This window comes from Ambystoma mexicanum, chromosome 4p (assembly GCF_040938575.1).
Source record: "Ambystoma mexicanum isolate Mex_15411 chromosome 4p, UKY_AmexF1_1, whole genome shotgun sequence".
NCBI classification, from domain to species: domain Eukaryota; kingdom Metazoa; phylum Chordata; class Amphibia; order Caudata; family Ambystomatidae; genus Ambystoma; species Ambystoma mexicanum.
In genome coordinates, this window is record NC_090927.1 from 690,425,171 (window position 1) to 690,441,147 (window position 15,977).

At 45.7% G+C, this 15,977-nt stretch overlaps 1 protein-coding gene across 1 annotated transcript in view; it reads left to right on the forward strand.

Moving 5' to 3' along the window:
- Positions 1 to 15,977, forward strand: part of LOC138453420 (CD109 antigen-like) — a 1,060,964-nt gene that overhangs the window by 351,364 nt on the left and 693,623 nt on the right. The window contains exon 10 of the mRNA XM_069606254.1: positions 385 to 488. Coding sequence (XP_069462355.1) covers positions 385 to 488 — 104 coding nt within the window. The remainder of the gene's footprint in view (positions 1 to 384; positions 489 to 15,977) is intronic.

Sequence of the window (15,977 nt, forward strand, 5' to 3'; positions counted from 1 at the left end):
CCTCTCTGGGCCCAAGTGATATTATTTGATGGGATCTGCTCAGTTGCAGTGTAAGCCAGAGGTTGTATGAACATGGGCTCCAAGCTACCTTTTAATCAGTTCAAAAAGACAACTCAGCACCAACGTATATTTGTCATTGGAGATGATTCTGATTGCTGTAGGGACTACTGCTTGCACACATCTATCTTCCCATTTGAGGTTAATTCTTGTTTTGTGTGCAAGCCTCATGTTCTGTCTTTCTCTGAACAGAGCTAGATGTTTCTGGGCTCTATTTTGTTTGGTTCTAGCAACAGCTAGACATCGGTTGGGCAGGGAAAACAAATGCCCACTAATATTTCTGATAAAATGACAAAAATGTTTGTTTGTCTGTTTGGTTAATTGCAGGCATTGAAGTTAATGGAACAGGTGTACTAATTCTTGCAAACAGTGATTACAGAATATTGGACAATGCAGGACCTTTTAAACCATATCTCAATTATACAGTAAAGGTAAGTGTGGCCCAGACAACTCGTGTGTTTTTTGAGAAGAGCAATCATGGGTATAGAGAAAAGTAGTGCTACACCCAAGTTGCTGTTGTAAGCAATACAGTAGGAAGCCTTGCTGATTTTACAGCTCCATTCTCCTCTCTATTAGAAACCTCCTCCTTGTGATACTCTTAAGCTTCCGATCCTCCCTATTTCCTCGACCTCCTCTTCTTGGTATGTTAAGCCTTCAACATTCTCTCTCCATCCAGTCTTCAACTGCTTCACTACCTCTTTCTACTCTTTTGGTCTCAAAAACTCCCCTTCGATTTCCCTCTAACATTCTCTTATCACAGATACTGTGTCTACTTCCTTCTTCCCTCTGGTCTCAAACTCTCCTTCCACTTCTCTCTATGGAGTCCACCCCAGACTGAGTAGGTTGCTGAGTTTATGTACGCTGGCGCCCCTATTCCTGGGCTAGAGGATTGGCCCTGTATGCCTCATTCTCTGTTTCTGTCAGATTAGCTGGGTTCTCTGGGATCAGCTGGTACTCACTGGCTGGTGTGGTGGGTCAGAAGAAGAACACAGACTCTGGTTTTCCATCTAAGTTGTTTATTTAATAAAAAGTAAAATCTCCTAACTATCCCTAAACTACGGGTGTTCCCTACCTAACCAAAACTGACTAGGGTGATTTTTAGTCATCAGTGAGAGTCGAAACCAAGTTCAGTCCATCATTCAAAACTAACCTTTCCTGACTCTACTACTATTGGAACAACTAAAGCGCAAGAGAATGACTTCTTTGTCCTGTGAGGTGATTTTTCCACAAAGTTCAGTTCAATAAAGTATCCTCAGATAGTTGTTGGTAACTGTCTTTATCAAATCATACAGCTCAGACACTGGGTTATTCAAGGTCTCAACTGTCTCTTTTCCAGGTCTATTCTTTCTCTCCTTTTTGCTCTTTTCTTCCTTTTCTCTATTTGGGATTATCCCTTTTCTTCCACGGGATAACCCTGTTCCTTTCTCTTTATTCCATTTTAAGATTTCCTCTTTATTATGTCCACCCTTTTCCTTGACTGGGACGAGTTTGAGGATTTAAATATTGATTCTTTCTACATTGATTATTAACAGTTCCTCTCGACTAGGATGAGTGTGATCGTTCAAGAAATGATTATCAATCTCCTCAGGTACTCTTAACACATTGGCCTCATTACGGGTCCGTCGGTAATCCTGCAAGTACTACCGGTGGGTTGCCGTCAGACTCATAAATATTTACTGGAGCCTGACTTGTCGGTGCCACTGGGAGATTACAAATGTCCTATAGGACTCTTTGGGTTGGTGATACGGAAGCACCAGCACCATTGCTAATGGTGACCAGTCTGCCTACCATGGCCGCTGTGCCCGGCGGGTCAGACCTGTCGAGCACAGTGGCTCTGGCAGGCAGACCTGTAATGTGCCGGTCCGGAAACAACATTGCCGGTGAGTTACTGCCACCCTTGTTTCTGGACCGGCAGGGTCCTAATGAGGCCCATTTGGGACAGTATGAGTGTGCCAGTAATGATTCTCATTCGTCTCACTCTACTCAGGTATTCTGAACACATTGTTGTAACTGGAATGAGTGTGAACGTGCTAGTAATGATCTTTGATCCCCTTCCCGGGTCTCCCGCTCTCTCCCCTGAAGGTACTCTCACATCTACTCCCCAGGGATCTTCTATTCAGGTGGCCAGGAAAGGGCATTGCTTTTGGATCCCAACCCTGGGGGTGGACTAGCGAGGGAGGATCACCTGGGCAGAGGGTCCTTGGAGATTGGGGAGAGAGCAGGGACCTTATTTCACCAAAATGCCAGGGGTAGCGGAAGTGACATCACACTACCCTTGACCTCTGATGACATCACAGGAAGTGATGTCATTTGACCCCACCCCAAAGCGACATCAAGGGAAGCGATGGAACATGACCTTTCAGCCCTCGACAAAACAGGAAGTGGCATCACATAGCACTGTCTCTAAGTACACTACGAAAAATATGGTTACGTTATCACTATAAAGTGATATACATTTCATACAAGAATGGATCACCATATGCATCGTTAATATCAGTGCATATAGGCCCATATTACCAAATCACTGTGATTGCAAGCAGACGTCCAAGGCCAAACTATAATGATGTGTTATCATATAGCACTTACTCTTAAGCGCTTCATATAGAACCAATATACATACAATATCACACAACCTGAGTTGGTACTCATTTATAAACCTCAGCAGGATGAAAGGCTGAGTTGACCTTGCTGGGAGTAGATCCTGCAACCTGCAGATCACACACACATTGCATCAGTCAGCGCTCAACCCACTGAGCTATCTTACCGGCTATAGCTATCAGAAAACCAGCCACTCCAGAAACAAAGAGCCACATGCTGCTGGTCACAGCCCATGAGCCTCAATTTAAAATATATATATATATATATATATATATATATATATATATATATATATATATATATATATATATATATATATATATATATATATTTTAGGGGTATCAAGGGAGACCACAGGGGTAGCAAGGGAGACCTTAGGGGTTGCAGTTGCGACCCCTGGCAATCCCTAAATGACATCCATGCGAAAGAGTGCCCGAGGGCGAGACATGGTATCCCCAATTTTCTGACAGTGATTCACCTTAGCCTCCCTCAGCCTTTTCAGGATTTTGCTACTCAGATACTACTTTTCCCCCTGAAGTCAGACCAAGTACTGAGAAGAAGAAACTAACCCCAAGAGTAATGAAGATTACCTACAGGGAACACCACTATAGTACTGAGACAAAAAAGAGGGATCCTGAAGACTATGGAAATGAAGGCCCCGGCATGTCCTGTTAATTGGGCTGATTGTGGTCAGGCAATTGAACCTGGGACTTCACACCTGCAGTCTGTTAGAGACTCACAGGTGTATAAAAGGTGAAGTCCACAAACAGATGAGGAGAGAAGCTAGTGCAAGGGAAGAGCGAGAAGCCTGTGGAGTGAGAGAGAAGCAGGAAGGCCAGCACAGCCCAGGAGAAACCAGAGGATAATGGACCGCCGAGACGCTGGAGAAAAGCACAGTATAGTAGAGTGTCACACGTGGCAAGGGAGCCGTGTCTCCAAGGAGCAGGGGAGAGCGAGAGAAGGGAGCCGTGGAAGCAGGTGGTCCCTATGTTGTGGCCAAGAGGTGCTCGTTCGGTGAGTAGCAGCAACAGTCTAAGGGTGTCTGCGGGGCATGCAGTGAGATCTTTATCGTGCAAACCAAGAATTCTGGGAAAGAATCGTTATGTGACCGGTGAGTGTCAATGAATGAAAGAAACCAGGTGCGCGTTTGAAGGATATTGAAGCTACATTGTATCGGAGTGATCGCGTGCAGGCAGCACGTTCTCCAAAGCCTTCCAATGAGAAATGAATGGTGAAATAGATGAATGCAAGGCCAACAAAGGGCAAATAAATAACAATGTTTCAGAGTGGTCACGTTTATGGATGGATAAGTGTTCCGAAGACTCTGAACAGTTAAAGGACAATTCAAAAGCAGGGTGAGATAGTGAAATGATGAGAGCAAGCTTTTCTGCAAGTGAGCTGCCGAGGGGAGCCGTGAAGTGTGAGCAAAATGCCAAATTGAACGTTTAAGCTGCTTTTGAACCTTCCAAGTGTGAATAAACCAACAATCCTAAGTTAAGGGGATAAAGTGCTTGGGTAAGGGCAGCTTGTTGCGTGACCTGTAGTGGGTGGACCGTGCGGTCTGTTAACTGCGCCTAGACCAGGGAGCCCCAACCAATAAAAGGAACTGTGCAAAGAACCGAAGAATCAGAAAGAGCAGAATATTGTTTTTGAATCAGTACAACAAGCTTGGGGAAGGGAATCCTGAACTTCTTGGGAACACTACCTTTCGAACATTGTGTTGTGATCCATGCTTAAAGCTTGGGGAAGGGAACACCGATCTCTTTTGGAACTTTGTTTTGGTAAGCCAGTACCTGCAGCTTGGGGAAAAAGCCCTGAGTTCCATTTGAGAACATTGGGCCTCATTACACGGAATGCGGTAAGGGTTTACCGGTACCGGTAAGGGCACGGGTACCGGTAAACCCTTAACGCCTTACTACCAGGTCCCTTTGCCGGACCCGACCTCAACGGCTGGTTTTAGCAGCCGTTAAGGAACGGGCCCGCAAAGGGACCTTGGTGCTAATTACGGTACTGCAATTTGCGGTACCGTAAATTTTGCCCTATGGGGGCAAAAATGGGAATGGGGAAGTGCCTTGGTGAATGGGGAATTACCGCCCCCGCTCACCTTGGAGTAGGGTCGTAATTCCACCATCCACCAAGGCGGACACCGTAAAATACCGGCGGCAACCATGGCGCTAACAGCCATGTAAGGACTTTCGCAGCATTGTTGCCAGTAACAGCTGATGTTTGGACACGGCCATAGTATGTGGAAGAAAGTCCCTTCCTCTCCACGACAGCGTAAACAATTAGGTTCCGTTATTTTACCCCATCTGTATAGGGCTACCCTTGGATAATAGATTCTGTGTAATATCTTTAGTTGGACTAGACGTAATCTGGTTGAAATGGCGACCTCGCGTGGGTACATTAGTATCTGAACCCAATCTTCTGGCATGATCTCCCCAACGTCAGTTTCCCATTTTGTTTTCAACCGTTCCAGTTCTGGTGTGGCAAAGGAGGTGATAACACTATACATCACTGTGGTGACCTTTGCTTGGATGTGATCCGTAATTATGTTTCGCTCCAGTGGAGTACTTTCCGACATATTGGAGAGAGCAGGAAGATGTTGTTGTAGGGCATGCCTCAGTTGCGTGTAATGATACCTCTCCGCTTCTGGGAGGTCGAAAGACAGAATCAACTCATCATAGGGTCTGATGGCACCGTCCACTATGATGTCCCCTACCGTTTCTATCCCACATCTCGTCCATATTGGCCACTTTGGCAATTGAGCTACTTCAGGGAGATTTCTGTTGATCCAGAGTGGTTGTATTGGCGTGACTTTGTCCCCCCATCCTATAAAGGCATGTGACTCCGTCCAGATGCGAGACGTCTGTGATGCCATTTTTCTGGGGGCTATTCTAGGTGTTGCAGCATATATCTCCAAGGGGGGCGATGCTCGTACATGTGGTATTGTGGCTTTTTTGTGTAGTGTGTCCTTTATTACCGACATCTGGCTTGCCCAATAGTATGTCTGTAGCCTTGGCAGGCCAATGCCACCTTCCCATATCGACCTTTGTAGCGTTTGAAGTGCTATTCTCGGGCGTCCACCAGCCCATAGGAGTTTCCTAAGTAGGCCATCTATCTTTTGAAATGTTTTCACGTGTATATGCAATGGGGCATTCTGGAGTACGTATAAGTAGCGGGGAAGCGTTAGCATTTTAAACAGTGCAGCTCGACCTAGAAGGGTCAAAGGTAGAGACATCCAGTGCTGCACATCCCTTGCAAATCGTTCTGTGATGGGCTGTAAGTTATTGGAGGTGTAGTCATTGAGGTCTCTCGTGATCTTAATGCCCAAGTATTGAAAGTGGTCGGGCGCTATCTTATATGGGCAGGGTTCGGGGGCCTCCATTCCCAACTGATTCAATGCAAATAACGTAGATTTGGACCAATTCACTTTTAGGCCACTAAAGGTTCCGTACGTTTGCAGCAGCTGCGTCACCACTGGGCACGTTGTCTTGGGATCTCGCAAGTATATCAGCAAGTCATCCACGTACAGTGAGACTTTGTCCTCCCATTCTGGCCCGCCCGGGAAGCCTCTCCATGTGGGTGTGTCTCTCAGTAGTTGAGCCAGTGGTTCCATTGCCAATGCATCATAGGAAGCAGTCTTGATTGAGGGGACAGCAAAGCCCCTCTCACCACGGGCCCTCCCAGCATTCAATGGCTTCTCAGCCTGCACTCACCGGTGGCTGCTCTGTAGCGGACAGCTCACTCAATCGATATCCCCACCACTGGAACTTCAAGGCATCCCTTGCTGAGCTCTACTGTAAGAATATGCTAGGGGCCACACTCCCCTCACCCGGCTCTGGCATCAGTGTGCGCTGCAGTATAAGGTTGATCCCAGCTTCCCCGGGTTCAGGGTTTGGGCCATTCGCTCTTTGCACCCTCAGGGCTGAGAAGTCTTCCATGGCCCGAATGGGCCAACAGCAACTGCAGACACCGTGCTCACTCCTTCCCAGGGCAACAGAGCAGCGCCCTTTGGGAGGGGAGGGGGCCTGGGTGCCTCCAGGGTCCAACGGGTTGCTGTAGTGCAAGCAGACAGTCAGGCGTGGGCCACACCATCCGTAAGACAGGAGGGCGCCATCTTGGATTCCCGACCCAGCGGCACCATGATTTTCTGCTAACGATGTCTGGTCTGGACGCTGGTATTACCCGGCGGATTTCTGCGCTGCCGGGTCTCTGGGCTCCGCTCTTCCCTCACATTTCATCACTGGCTGCAATAGCGGGCTCCAACTGGGGTTCTACACTAATAACGCCCAGGCTCTGCACTGAGGCATTCAAAGGAGTGACCACATCGCAAGTGCTCGAAGCAACCCTCCACCCCAAAAAGCCCTTTTTCAAAATGTTACAGTGTAGGATACGCAGGACCGTGAGAAAATCCCCAGGACACAATGGCAATCGTAGAATCAGAATGGCTTTCTTTCAACTAGCTAATCTGGTTGCGTCTCTAAAATGTGCAAACTCGGTCTAGGGCTGTGATACTAAAATGTTCAATAAGGGCCTTCAAAAAAGTCACTGTGAATCCACATATAAGTTTGGGAGCCAAAATGTCTCTAAACGATTTTTTACGATATGCAGTCATTGGATCTCCTGGAAAAACCATTGCTGTGGAAACAATATTCTTTTCTCACCCTATCAAGCACTTTTTCCACATGTTCTAGGATTTTAATTTGTTTATATAATTATACCAGTGCTAAAATAGGTTCAGATTGCTGATAAGTAGGAGAAAAAAATATTGTTGCTCTCAATTATGTTTTTTCCGGAGATGTAATGACTCGGAAAAAACGTAACTACTTTCCGGCAAATTTAAAAAGAAAATCTGGACAGATTTTTACCAAACAACGGAAAATACTCTTCCGGGACAGAAAGAAGCGTTTCATTAAAGTTTGTTATGAACCTGGCCTGCGGTTTCTGCTGTAGGTGAGAGCAAATACAACCCCCTACCCCACCTAGTGAAATTTCATGAGAAATTAACGTTTTGGGAACTCCCCTAAATCTACCCCATGCCCTTGAGTAGAGTTTCATAACTCTTTTCAAAAGAATTTGGAGTAGGGTGGATATTTATTTTCAATGTTTTTTTGCAGATGTGTTAGGCGGCGCCAAAGTTATAAGCATCTGACAAAGTGCACTTTCTTTGGGTGGCCCAGTTTAAGCATACACTTAAAGGGCACAGTGTTGACAGAGCTTGTTCCCTGCACTGTTCTGCTGAAATCCTGTAGTAATGCTGCCTTTTCATTGCACTTCTTTGGTAACAGCACGTTTTGGATACGCTGTTACCTGTCCTGCAATGCAGGTTACTGGGTGCTTTAACCCCTTAAGTGCCAAGGACGAGTATGCTCGTCCTTTTTGCATAGACTTGCATAATAGCCTGGCACTTTTATGTATTTATCAGAGCACCCATTATGTTTCCAGGTTGGTACACATCACTGCAGAAGTGGCGGATCTTGCGATATAAAGAAAAAATAATAATTACAAATGGAAAGATGAAGCTACAACTGCGATGCAAGCGGGTTGGCTGGGCTCTTCTGGGGCCAGGTGTTAACTCACAGATCTATCAGAGCAATGTGTAAAGCACGAGAAACATATGCATTTAACATAATGAAGGCACGCCACTAAAGATCACTAGTGGATTGTATTTGAACATGCTAGATACGTTTTTCTCCCGTTTTCATCATGATCATAGTAGTTGAACCCCCTAGCTCTGGTCTTGTATGTCCACAAATCAAGTATGAATAGCTACTATAGACAATCGCCGTTATACAGAACCTGTTCATAATAAATGTGTGCTGCACAAACATAGGTGTCCAGACAGTCTGAAGGCCATCATGAGACACTGTGGTTCATTGCTAAGAAAGGTGGATTTAAACTGGCAATGATAAATTTTTGCTTTGAGTCGGTTTGCAAAAGACCAATAAAAGATCTCAAAAGTGTCTTTTAAAAAAAAAAAACGAAATGGAGCACTAAAGCTCCTTTAAAATCTAGGACACACTTGATTTCCAGCTCATTAACATATGTGTATGTTGCAGTTTGAGTGATTGCAATCCTTCAGTTATGGTTAAAATGGACTCCCAAAGAAAACCACTTTTTGAGAAGGTTATAACTTTGACACTATTATACAGAAATGTAAGAAACCTTCACAAAGACATATAGATCTCACTCTGAATTTTATTTAGAAGGGTTTTGAGGCTCCCTCAGTGGGGGCAAAAGTTAATTTGTCCATTAATTCCCCATCGACTAACCTTTGCCCACATCTACCAGTTTGTTGGACAGATTAACACCAAACCATTGTGAGTACCTCGCATCTGGTCCAACTTGCCATCCTTTTGTTCTTTAGTGCAAATGACATGATATGATATGATATGATATTTTATTTAAGCGCGTCCATACACAAGTGTTTCAAAGTGCAACGAGGCAGGGGAGGTGAAAACAGGGGGGACAAGACAGCGATCTTACTAGGCCCAGTGACATTGAGACTGTGCAAGTGCAGGGGAGAGGAAAAGGGAAAAGTGCCGAGGGAAGGGGAGGAGGAGGAAGTGCAAGACATAGGAAAAACATCAAGAAGTAAGAAGTGCGGCCAGCAGGTGGCAGTGCAGGATAAAGTGCAGTTTTTAGGACTCCCACACTCTGTTTCCTACAGTTCTTGGAGTCTCTTCTCCTTAGTTCTCAGTCTGAGTTTTAAGAGTTCCTACATCCGGTTCCCCCAGTTATCTGGGTCATTTCTCCTTGGTACTCAGTTCCAGGTGTTAGCTGTGTACATGGAGACTGTTTGCTGGGCACCTGGAGCATGTGGGTGGATTCTGTAAGTCGGGCCTTGAGTGGTGAGCCTTCTAGGACAGATTAGAATCAGATAATGACAGGAGGCTGCTATAAAGTTTGAACTGGGTTCCACCTGCCCCAATCTCTCTCTCCTCCTCAGCATCCTACATTCCCCAAAGCTCTGCACTAGCTTGTATGTTGTCCTAGGTGTAGCCCTCTCTCTACTACCTCCTCTCCTATTCCTTTAATGGCCCTTGTTTTAATGGCCCTCGACTTCACCTCTTCAGTTCATTCTCCTATTTCCTTCTTAGTCCTTTTAACAGTCTTCCACTTTACTACTTCAGTTCTTTCTGCTACCTCCTCCTTCCCCTCTTTGAGCTTAACCAACGTTTACCCTTCACTTATTTCTGTCATTTGTTATTTCACCTTTCATATGTTTCTCAACTCATCCACCTCTTTCAACAATTCATCTACTCAGTCTGCTTCCCTTTCCTCTATCTTCAGTTCTTTCCTTATCCATACTATGTTATTTCACCAGCTGTCTGTTCTCCTTCCCACCTTCTTTGAGTACCTGCTTCATCTTTTGGACACCTCCCTTCCCCTCTTGAGTACCCCCTCGCCCCTTTGGGCCCCTTCCATTGAAAAATGTAGGTTCTCCAGTCCTTTGGCACAGTCTTGCCTCACTCTGGGTGCTACTCTCATAACAAGTAAAATTCCACAATTCACTTCCAACACTCCCACCTTCTTCAAAACTTTGGGAACTTTCTTCTCTCGCTGTTTTGGTCAACCACCTCATACCATCCTTGGCACTTCTCTCTCTTGCTCTCTGGTTCTTTCTCCTTCCAGCCCATTGGGTCTCTTGATTACCCACCTTAAGGGTCTGCCTGTAACCTGTATCCTGGGCCCTCCCTGCAGCCTCCTGTCTCCCTCGTAATGCAGTTGTCTGGATCTCTCCTCCAGCCTCCATGTGCCCGCTCTCCCCAACATGCAGGGGCTCTGCTTCAGTCTCCTTCAGTCTCCTTTCTCCAGCTCTGTCTCACACTCCAACTCCTTCTCCAGCGTCTTCTCTTCAACTCCTAGGGCAGCTCCGAATGAATTATTCCACTTAACTCCACCACCTACTCTTGGAGCCCTTTTTTGAGCCCTTTTGACAGAACGTCTTTGACTTCTTGACAAATGCCTATTTTGAGTTCACTGTCACTGAAAGCAGTACGATGCAGGTCCTCATGTTATATTTTGAATTTGCAACATATTTGATAAAAGAGGATTTAGTGGTTTGCCTCCACACAGGAGTTTTGATTGTCAGGTAGACATTTTTCCTCAGGCAGTGTTACCCTGTAGTAGAATGCATGCTTTAATTGATAAGGAACATGTGTACCTTAAAACATACATAAAAGACTACCTTACAAAGGGTATAATCAGGCATTCAAATATATGATGGTGTCCCTATTGTTCTTTGTTATACACAAGACAGGCAATTTATGAACCTGTATTGCATACTGTGCTTTAAATTGAGTCACACGTAAAGAAAATGCTATCCACTGCCTAAAATTCCCATTAATTTCTCAACCATATTAAGGGGGCAGCAATATATACCAAATAGGTTCTCAGAACAGCATATCACCTAGTGCTCGTAAGGGAATAAAATGACTGGAAAACCTTCAGGATCAAATTGAACCTTAGGGATATCAGGTGATGACTTTCTTTCACTTTATTAACACAATGCTCTAACAATATCCTGGACAATTTATGGAAGTATGCACAGGTGATTTTGTAATCCTTTCCAAAATACCATATCCATCATAACCCTTTGGCTTTAGCACAATTTAGGTAGCATATCGTGTTTACTAACCTTGAAAAATGTTAATTCCATGTTGACACAGTGGATTTTGTTTCAGATTTTTTCACTGGCCTTAGCATGTAATAAATGGAGCAGCCCACCCAGGGGTGCCGGTATGTAATGCTTGCGTATACACCTTGTGGCCACATCTTACCTTTCTAAGAGCTGAACCCAATGTCTCCTTCTTGATGTTGGACTTCATCCTCATTCACTGAGGCTGAGGCTCTCTTGAGGAGATTCCAATGGTGTGTAAAAGCCACTGTCATATAGACAAGCCGGCAGTGAAGCAGAAGCACAGCTACCCCAACCATGACAATGGAGTGGAGATGCCCATGAATTTCCGAGGGGGATGGAGGAGACACACATGTCTGTGGTACCGGATGAATGTCTGCATCCTTCTTGATCCCGGGAATACACCAAGGCCACAGTATGAAGACTCGCTGATACAGAGGAAGTGGGTGGAGCTTTGCCCCTTTTTTATCACATTTTACACACACACACCAGCCAGGTGTAAAAAGACAGGGAAGACAGGGAAGAATGGCCAGAGGAAGCTGCTCAATACCAGAAAGGGGAGGGGGATAAAATGCCCCCGCATGAAATAGGATTTTATGGGTGAGGTCAGTTAGGGAGGTGGAGGAGGACCAAAAGACCAAAAGACCAACACAAGGAGATGTGAGAAACCTGAAGGTGTCTCCCTAGCTAGTCTCCGGGGATCTGTCATCCAGGTGGCCAGGATACAGCCATCGCTATTGGTTCCAGTTCCTGTTGGTGGGCCGTGAGGGAGGATCACCTGGATGGGGGGGGTCCTCTGGGAATGGGAGTGAGACACTGACGGGTGAGACGCAGTATCCCCCCTCTTTCAACACCTTTTCCCCATCCTACCACATAGAATATTCCAATATACTGCCCCCACCCTTTTCCGACACGAACACTTTTGTAAAACACGAAAGACAACGGACTAACACCAGAGCCATTTACCTGACATGTCCCAATACATGGGTCAGGCAAAGTCAGGCAATTGACCAGAACCACACACACCTGACGGTCCTTTCCCTTCCCCACAGGGATAAAAGGTGGAGCACGATAGCACAGGCAGGACGAACAAGTCAGACTGCACGACATGAGGGCTAACTCAGAACGGCAGCTCAAGAGGAGGCGAAAGACGGTGAATACCGAGAGGGTGACAAGGAGCAATGTCACCTTGATCCAGGTCTGTGAAGCCTCTGCAATCGGAAACATAAGACCGCAAAAATAAAATGCCAGCGTGTGTTGCAGCAGATGTCTATGGTACACAGACCCTTCCCCACTGATAACCAAGCCGGTGAGTTGGAGGGAGAAACGATAAGAAACCGAACTGTGTTGAACAAAAAGTAGCAAGAGCTGATTTGAACTTTAAAAGGAAGTATTGAAAAAAGAGGGGGAAAACCCGTCACAGAGGCGACCGGCCCCACTTGGGTGCTCACGCAGGAAACTCTGGGTGATTCCCAAATGATAAGAGACTACTGTAACCAGAAGGCCTTGGGAAGAGACGAAGAGTGGTCAAAGTGGTCCTACATGGGTCTTGTAAAATCCTGTGTACCGTCGAAAGTCTTTGACTGACCGATGATTGTGAAAGAAAGGGAAATTAATCCTGCATGGTGAAAACTAGTACATTAACTGTTTGTTAAAAGTTGGCAAGAGTGAACCCGGCAGAGGAAAGCTAACAAGCAGGGGAGAAGTTTGAAGTCCCATGGTGAACTGTGTGTAAAAGTTGGCGAGAGTGAACCCGGCAGAGGGAAGCCGACAATCAGAGGCGAAGCCCAAAGAACAGTTTAAAAAGACATTAAGTCCCATGAAAGTAAGAAGAATTAGAAGATCAGGGGAAGGGAATGGTTCCCCTTGTCAAGTGGGTCCGAGCCCGTTTGAGGGAGATCCGAGGGTGAAAAGTCCTCAACCAAAGTCCATTGAGAAAGGAACTTTTTGTTTGTTTGTTTGTTTGTTGTTGACTTCATCAGGCCCTCGAAGGCAAGAGACTTTTTATTGACAATAGACGTATCCATCGAAGAACCTGATAGCTGGAATGGAACTGTTAGCTTGTGCTGAGAATGCTCTGCTCCAAGGTCCCACCTTGTCCCGTGCTGAAAAAGTGGGGAAGAGAGACCCCTAGCAATCACATCCTGACTTATTATTTGTGAACCCCTCTTTCTTTTTTGAACCCTTATCCCACATTCTTTTTGGAATTAGTTGTAAGCTATTGGCAATAGGTTTTTCTAAGTATAGGCCTTTTTATTTTGACACAACGCCACAAGGGCTGCCTTATATTTCATTTGATTGTCAACGCTTGCTCCCATTTTAGATTTAGGTTTAGATTAGGCTTTTTTCGGCCCTGCATTTACAGTTTAATAAACACCCTTCAACTGTGATCACTTGTGTCTGTCTTTACTGTTGCCATCATGAGTTCCTTACAGAGACCAGTGAGGACGGACTGTGGAGAAGGACAGCGAAGGTGGCAAATACATGATTCTGACGTCAACAAGGTTCTTCTGTATCAATGTGCTCCAGTGTGATAAGAATGTGTAGAAAGGACAAGGAGTGTTCAATGTGAGAAAACTGGAACAGAGTGAGCGTGCAAGGAGTGATAGCAGTTGGGGGAGTGGTAGCAGTGAGAGGAGTGGTAGTATTGGGGCAGTGGTGGTAGTGAGTGGAGTGATAGTAGTGGTAGTAGTGAGTGGAGTGGTAGGAGTGAGTGAGTGAGGCACGGAAGGGTAATGTGGTAGTGATAGGAGGAGAATAGAAGGGGGGCAGGAGGGGAGTAAAGGTAGAGTGGGAAGAGTAGTGACATCAGAGGGTGGAGGCAAGGACTAGGAGGAGTGAAACATCGGAGGGAAAGCAGATTGGCGGAAGAGGTGGAAGGGGGAAGTGGGAGTAAAAGCAGAGAGAATTAAATGTTTAAGTGTGCATGAGCAAAATGGCCTAAGTCAAACTGAGCAAGTGCAAGGCACACACCTGAAACCCTTAGAACGCTAACATACAGGTATATTAGGGAAAGCTAGAAATCCCCAGAGGTAGTTAATGAACCTGCGTTGAGGGCAACAACTATATGTGCAAGAACAGAAGTTAGACAGGAGGGGCTACCGATTGATAGGGCTAGCCTGGGTTTAAGCACATCTGAACTAGGGGGGACTCCCAAGGGAGACGAGAGAGAGGGTGATGGCCCTCGGCCCACACATTTCTAATAAAAACCTTTGGATCATCCTGTGATTCTGTGCCGTCCTGCTATAGGTGATGTAAGAAGTGGGATCGGACCGACCCCGATACAGACCGTCAACCGTGGTCTCAGGGATGAGGACGAAGGTGGTTATGCTTCTGATCTTCCGGCTCCAACTCTCTGCATGTCAAGCTCTTTTCTAAGCAGCGAGTGGGCGTCCTCTCTCTTTTCTTAGCTAGCTCACTACGTCTTGAGCCGGATTGCCTCAAATTCTACAAACTCCTCAAGACTTTCCTTTTCTCCTCTTCCTTCCCCCTCTGCCTCCCATGCTAAACCCCAAAGTCACTGAGATTTGTGGCCTGGGCCCTTATCTATCCTTCTGGGTCCTGGCCTTCCGTCCAATCGCCTTCAGCCTACGACCTCCCCATGCACTTGCATTTGTGCTCCCACTGGTCTGTGCTGTTCCACAACCCTGCACTTATTGTATTCGCAGTGGACCACTCTTTACCAAGTGGTCCCTGCCAGGCACTTACCTGTTGCCTTGCAACGGACTCTCTGGCACTTCCCCCTCTGTGTAATCTCTAGCACTTACCCGCCATTCCCTTGTCCGTTCTCTCTCTCTGCAATTGCACATTCTGAATGTTCACAGGGCCTAGTAGGATTGCCTCTGTCTTGTTTCATCATTGTCATTTTGTCTTTTTGTTCCCTTGTTACCTCCCCTTTGCCCTATGTGCACTTTTAAACACAATTTCTTGATCTATAAGCGCCTTACAAATGCACCAAAAAATAAATAAATAAAATGCTGACGGGACAGCCCAGACATGATAAGTCCAAGGTCCATGGAAAAGCCATGGTTCAGACTGGCCTGAGAGTGGCTGTACTAGAGCGAGCGTATGGATGTATTGCCCCAAAGTGCTGTCTAACTGTGAAACACTCCCTTAACGTAGAAGCCAGAGTCTTTGACCAAGACTATCAGGGTGAACACAAAGTTGTATTTTTACTTTGAAATCTCAGTCCTTTGTATTCATCTCTGCCAGCCCTTGACCCAACTATTCTGTGAAAGAATTCTCATAACAAGATTGAGGAGGTGGAGAATCTAGGGGGGATTGTGCGGGTGGAGTCTGGGTTCAGGGAGATGACGGAAGCTTTAGGAGTGTATCCCACCTTACATCACATAAGCATCTTATTGTTCACTTACCTATTCTACCTATTACCTATTCTACATTCACTTTGTCAGACATTTACTTCTTACTTTAACTTCATCTGCATCTTCACATTGTCAAATGGCAATGGATATGGTAAGGTTAGCTGTAAGGTTAGGGTCAAGGAGGGGTTAGGGGGAAGAATATGTGTTAGAAAATTTGGAGTACAGAGGGCCTACCCCTGTAATGACAACGTGAATGTTTGAAGAAGTGAAAAACAGAAGAAGTAAAGGTACAAAGAGGTAAATGTGATGAAGTGAATAGATGGCAAAGTGAATGCAGAAGTAAAGACATACATCCCCCC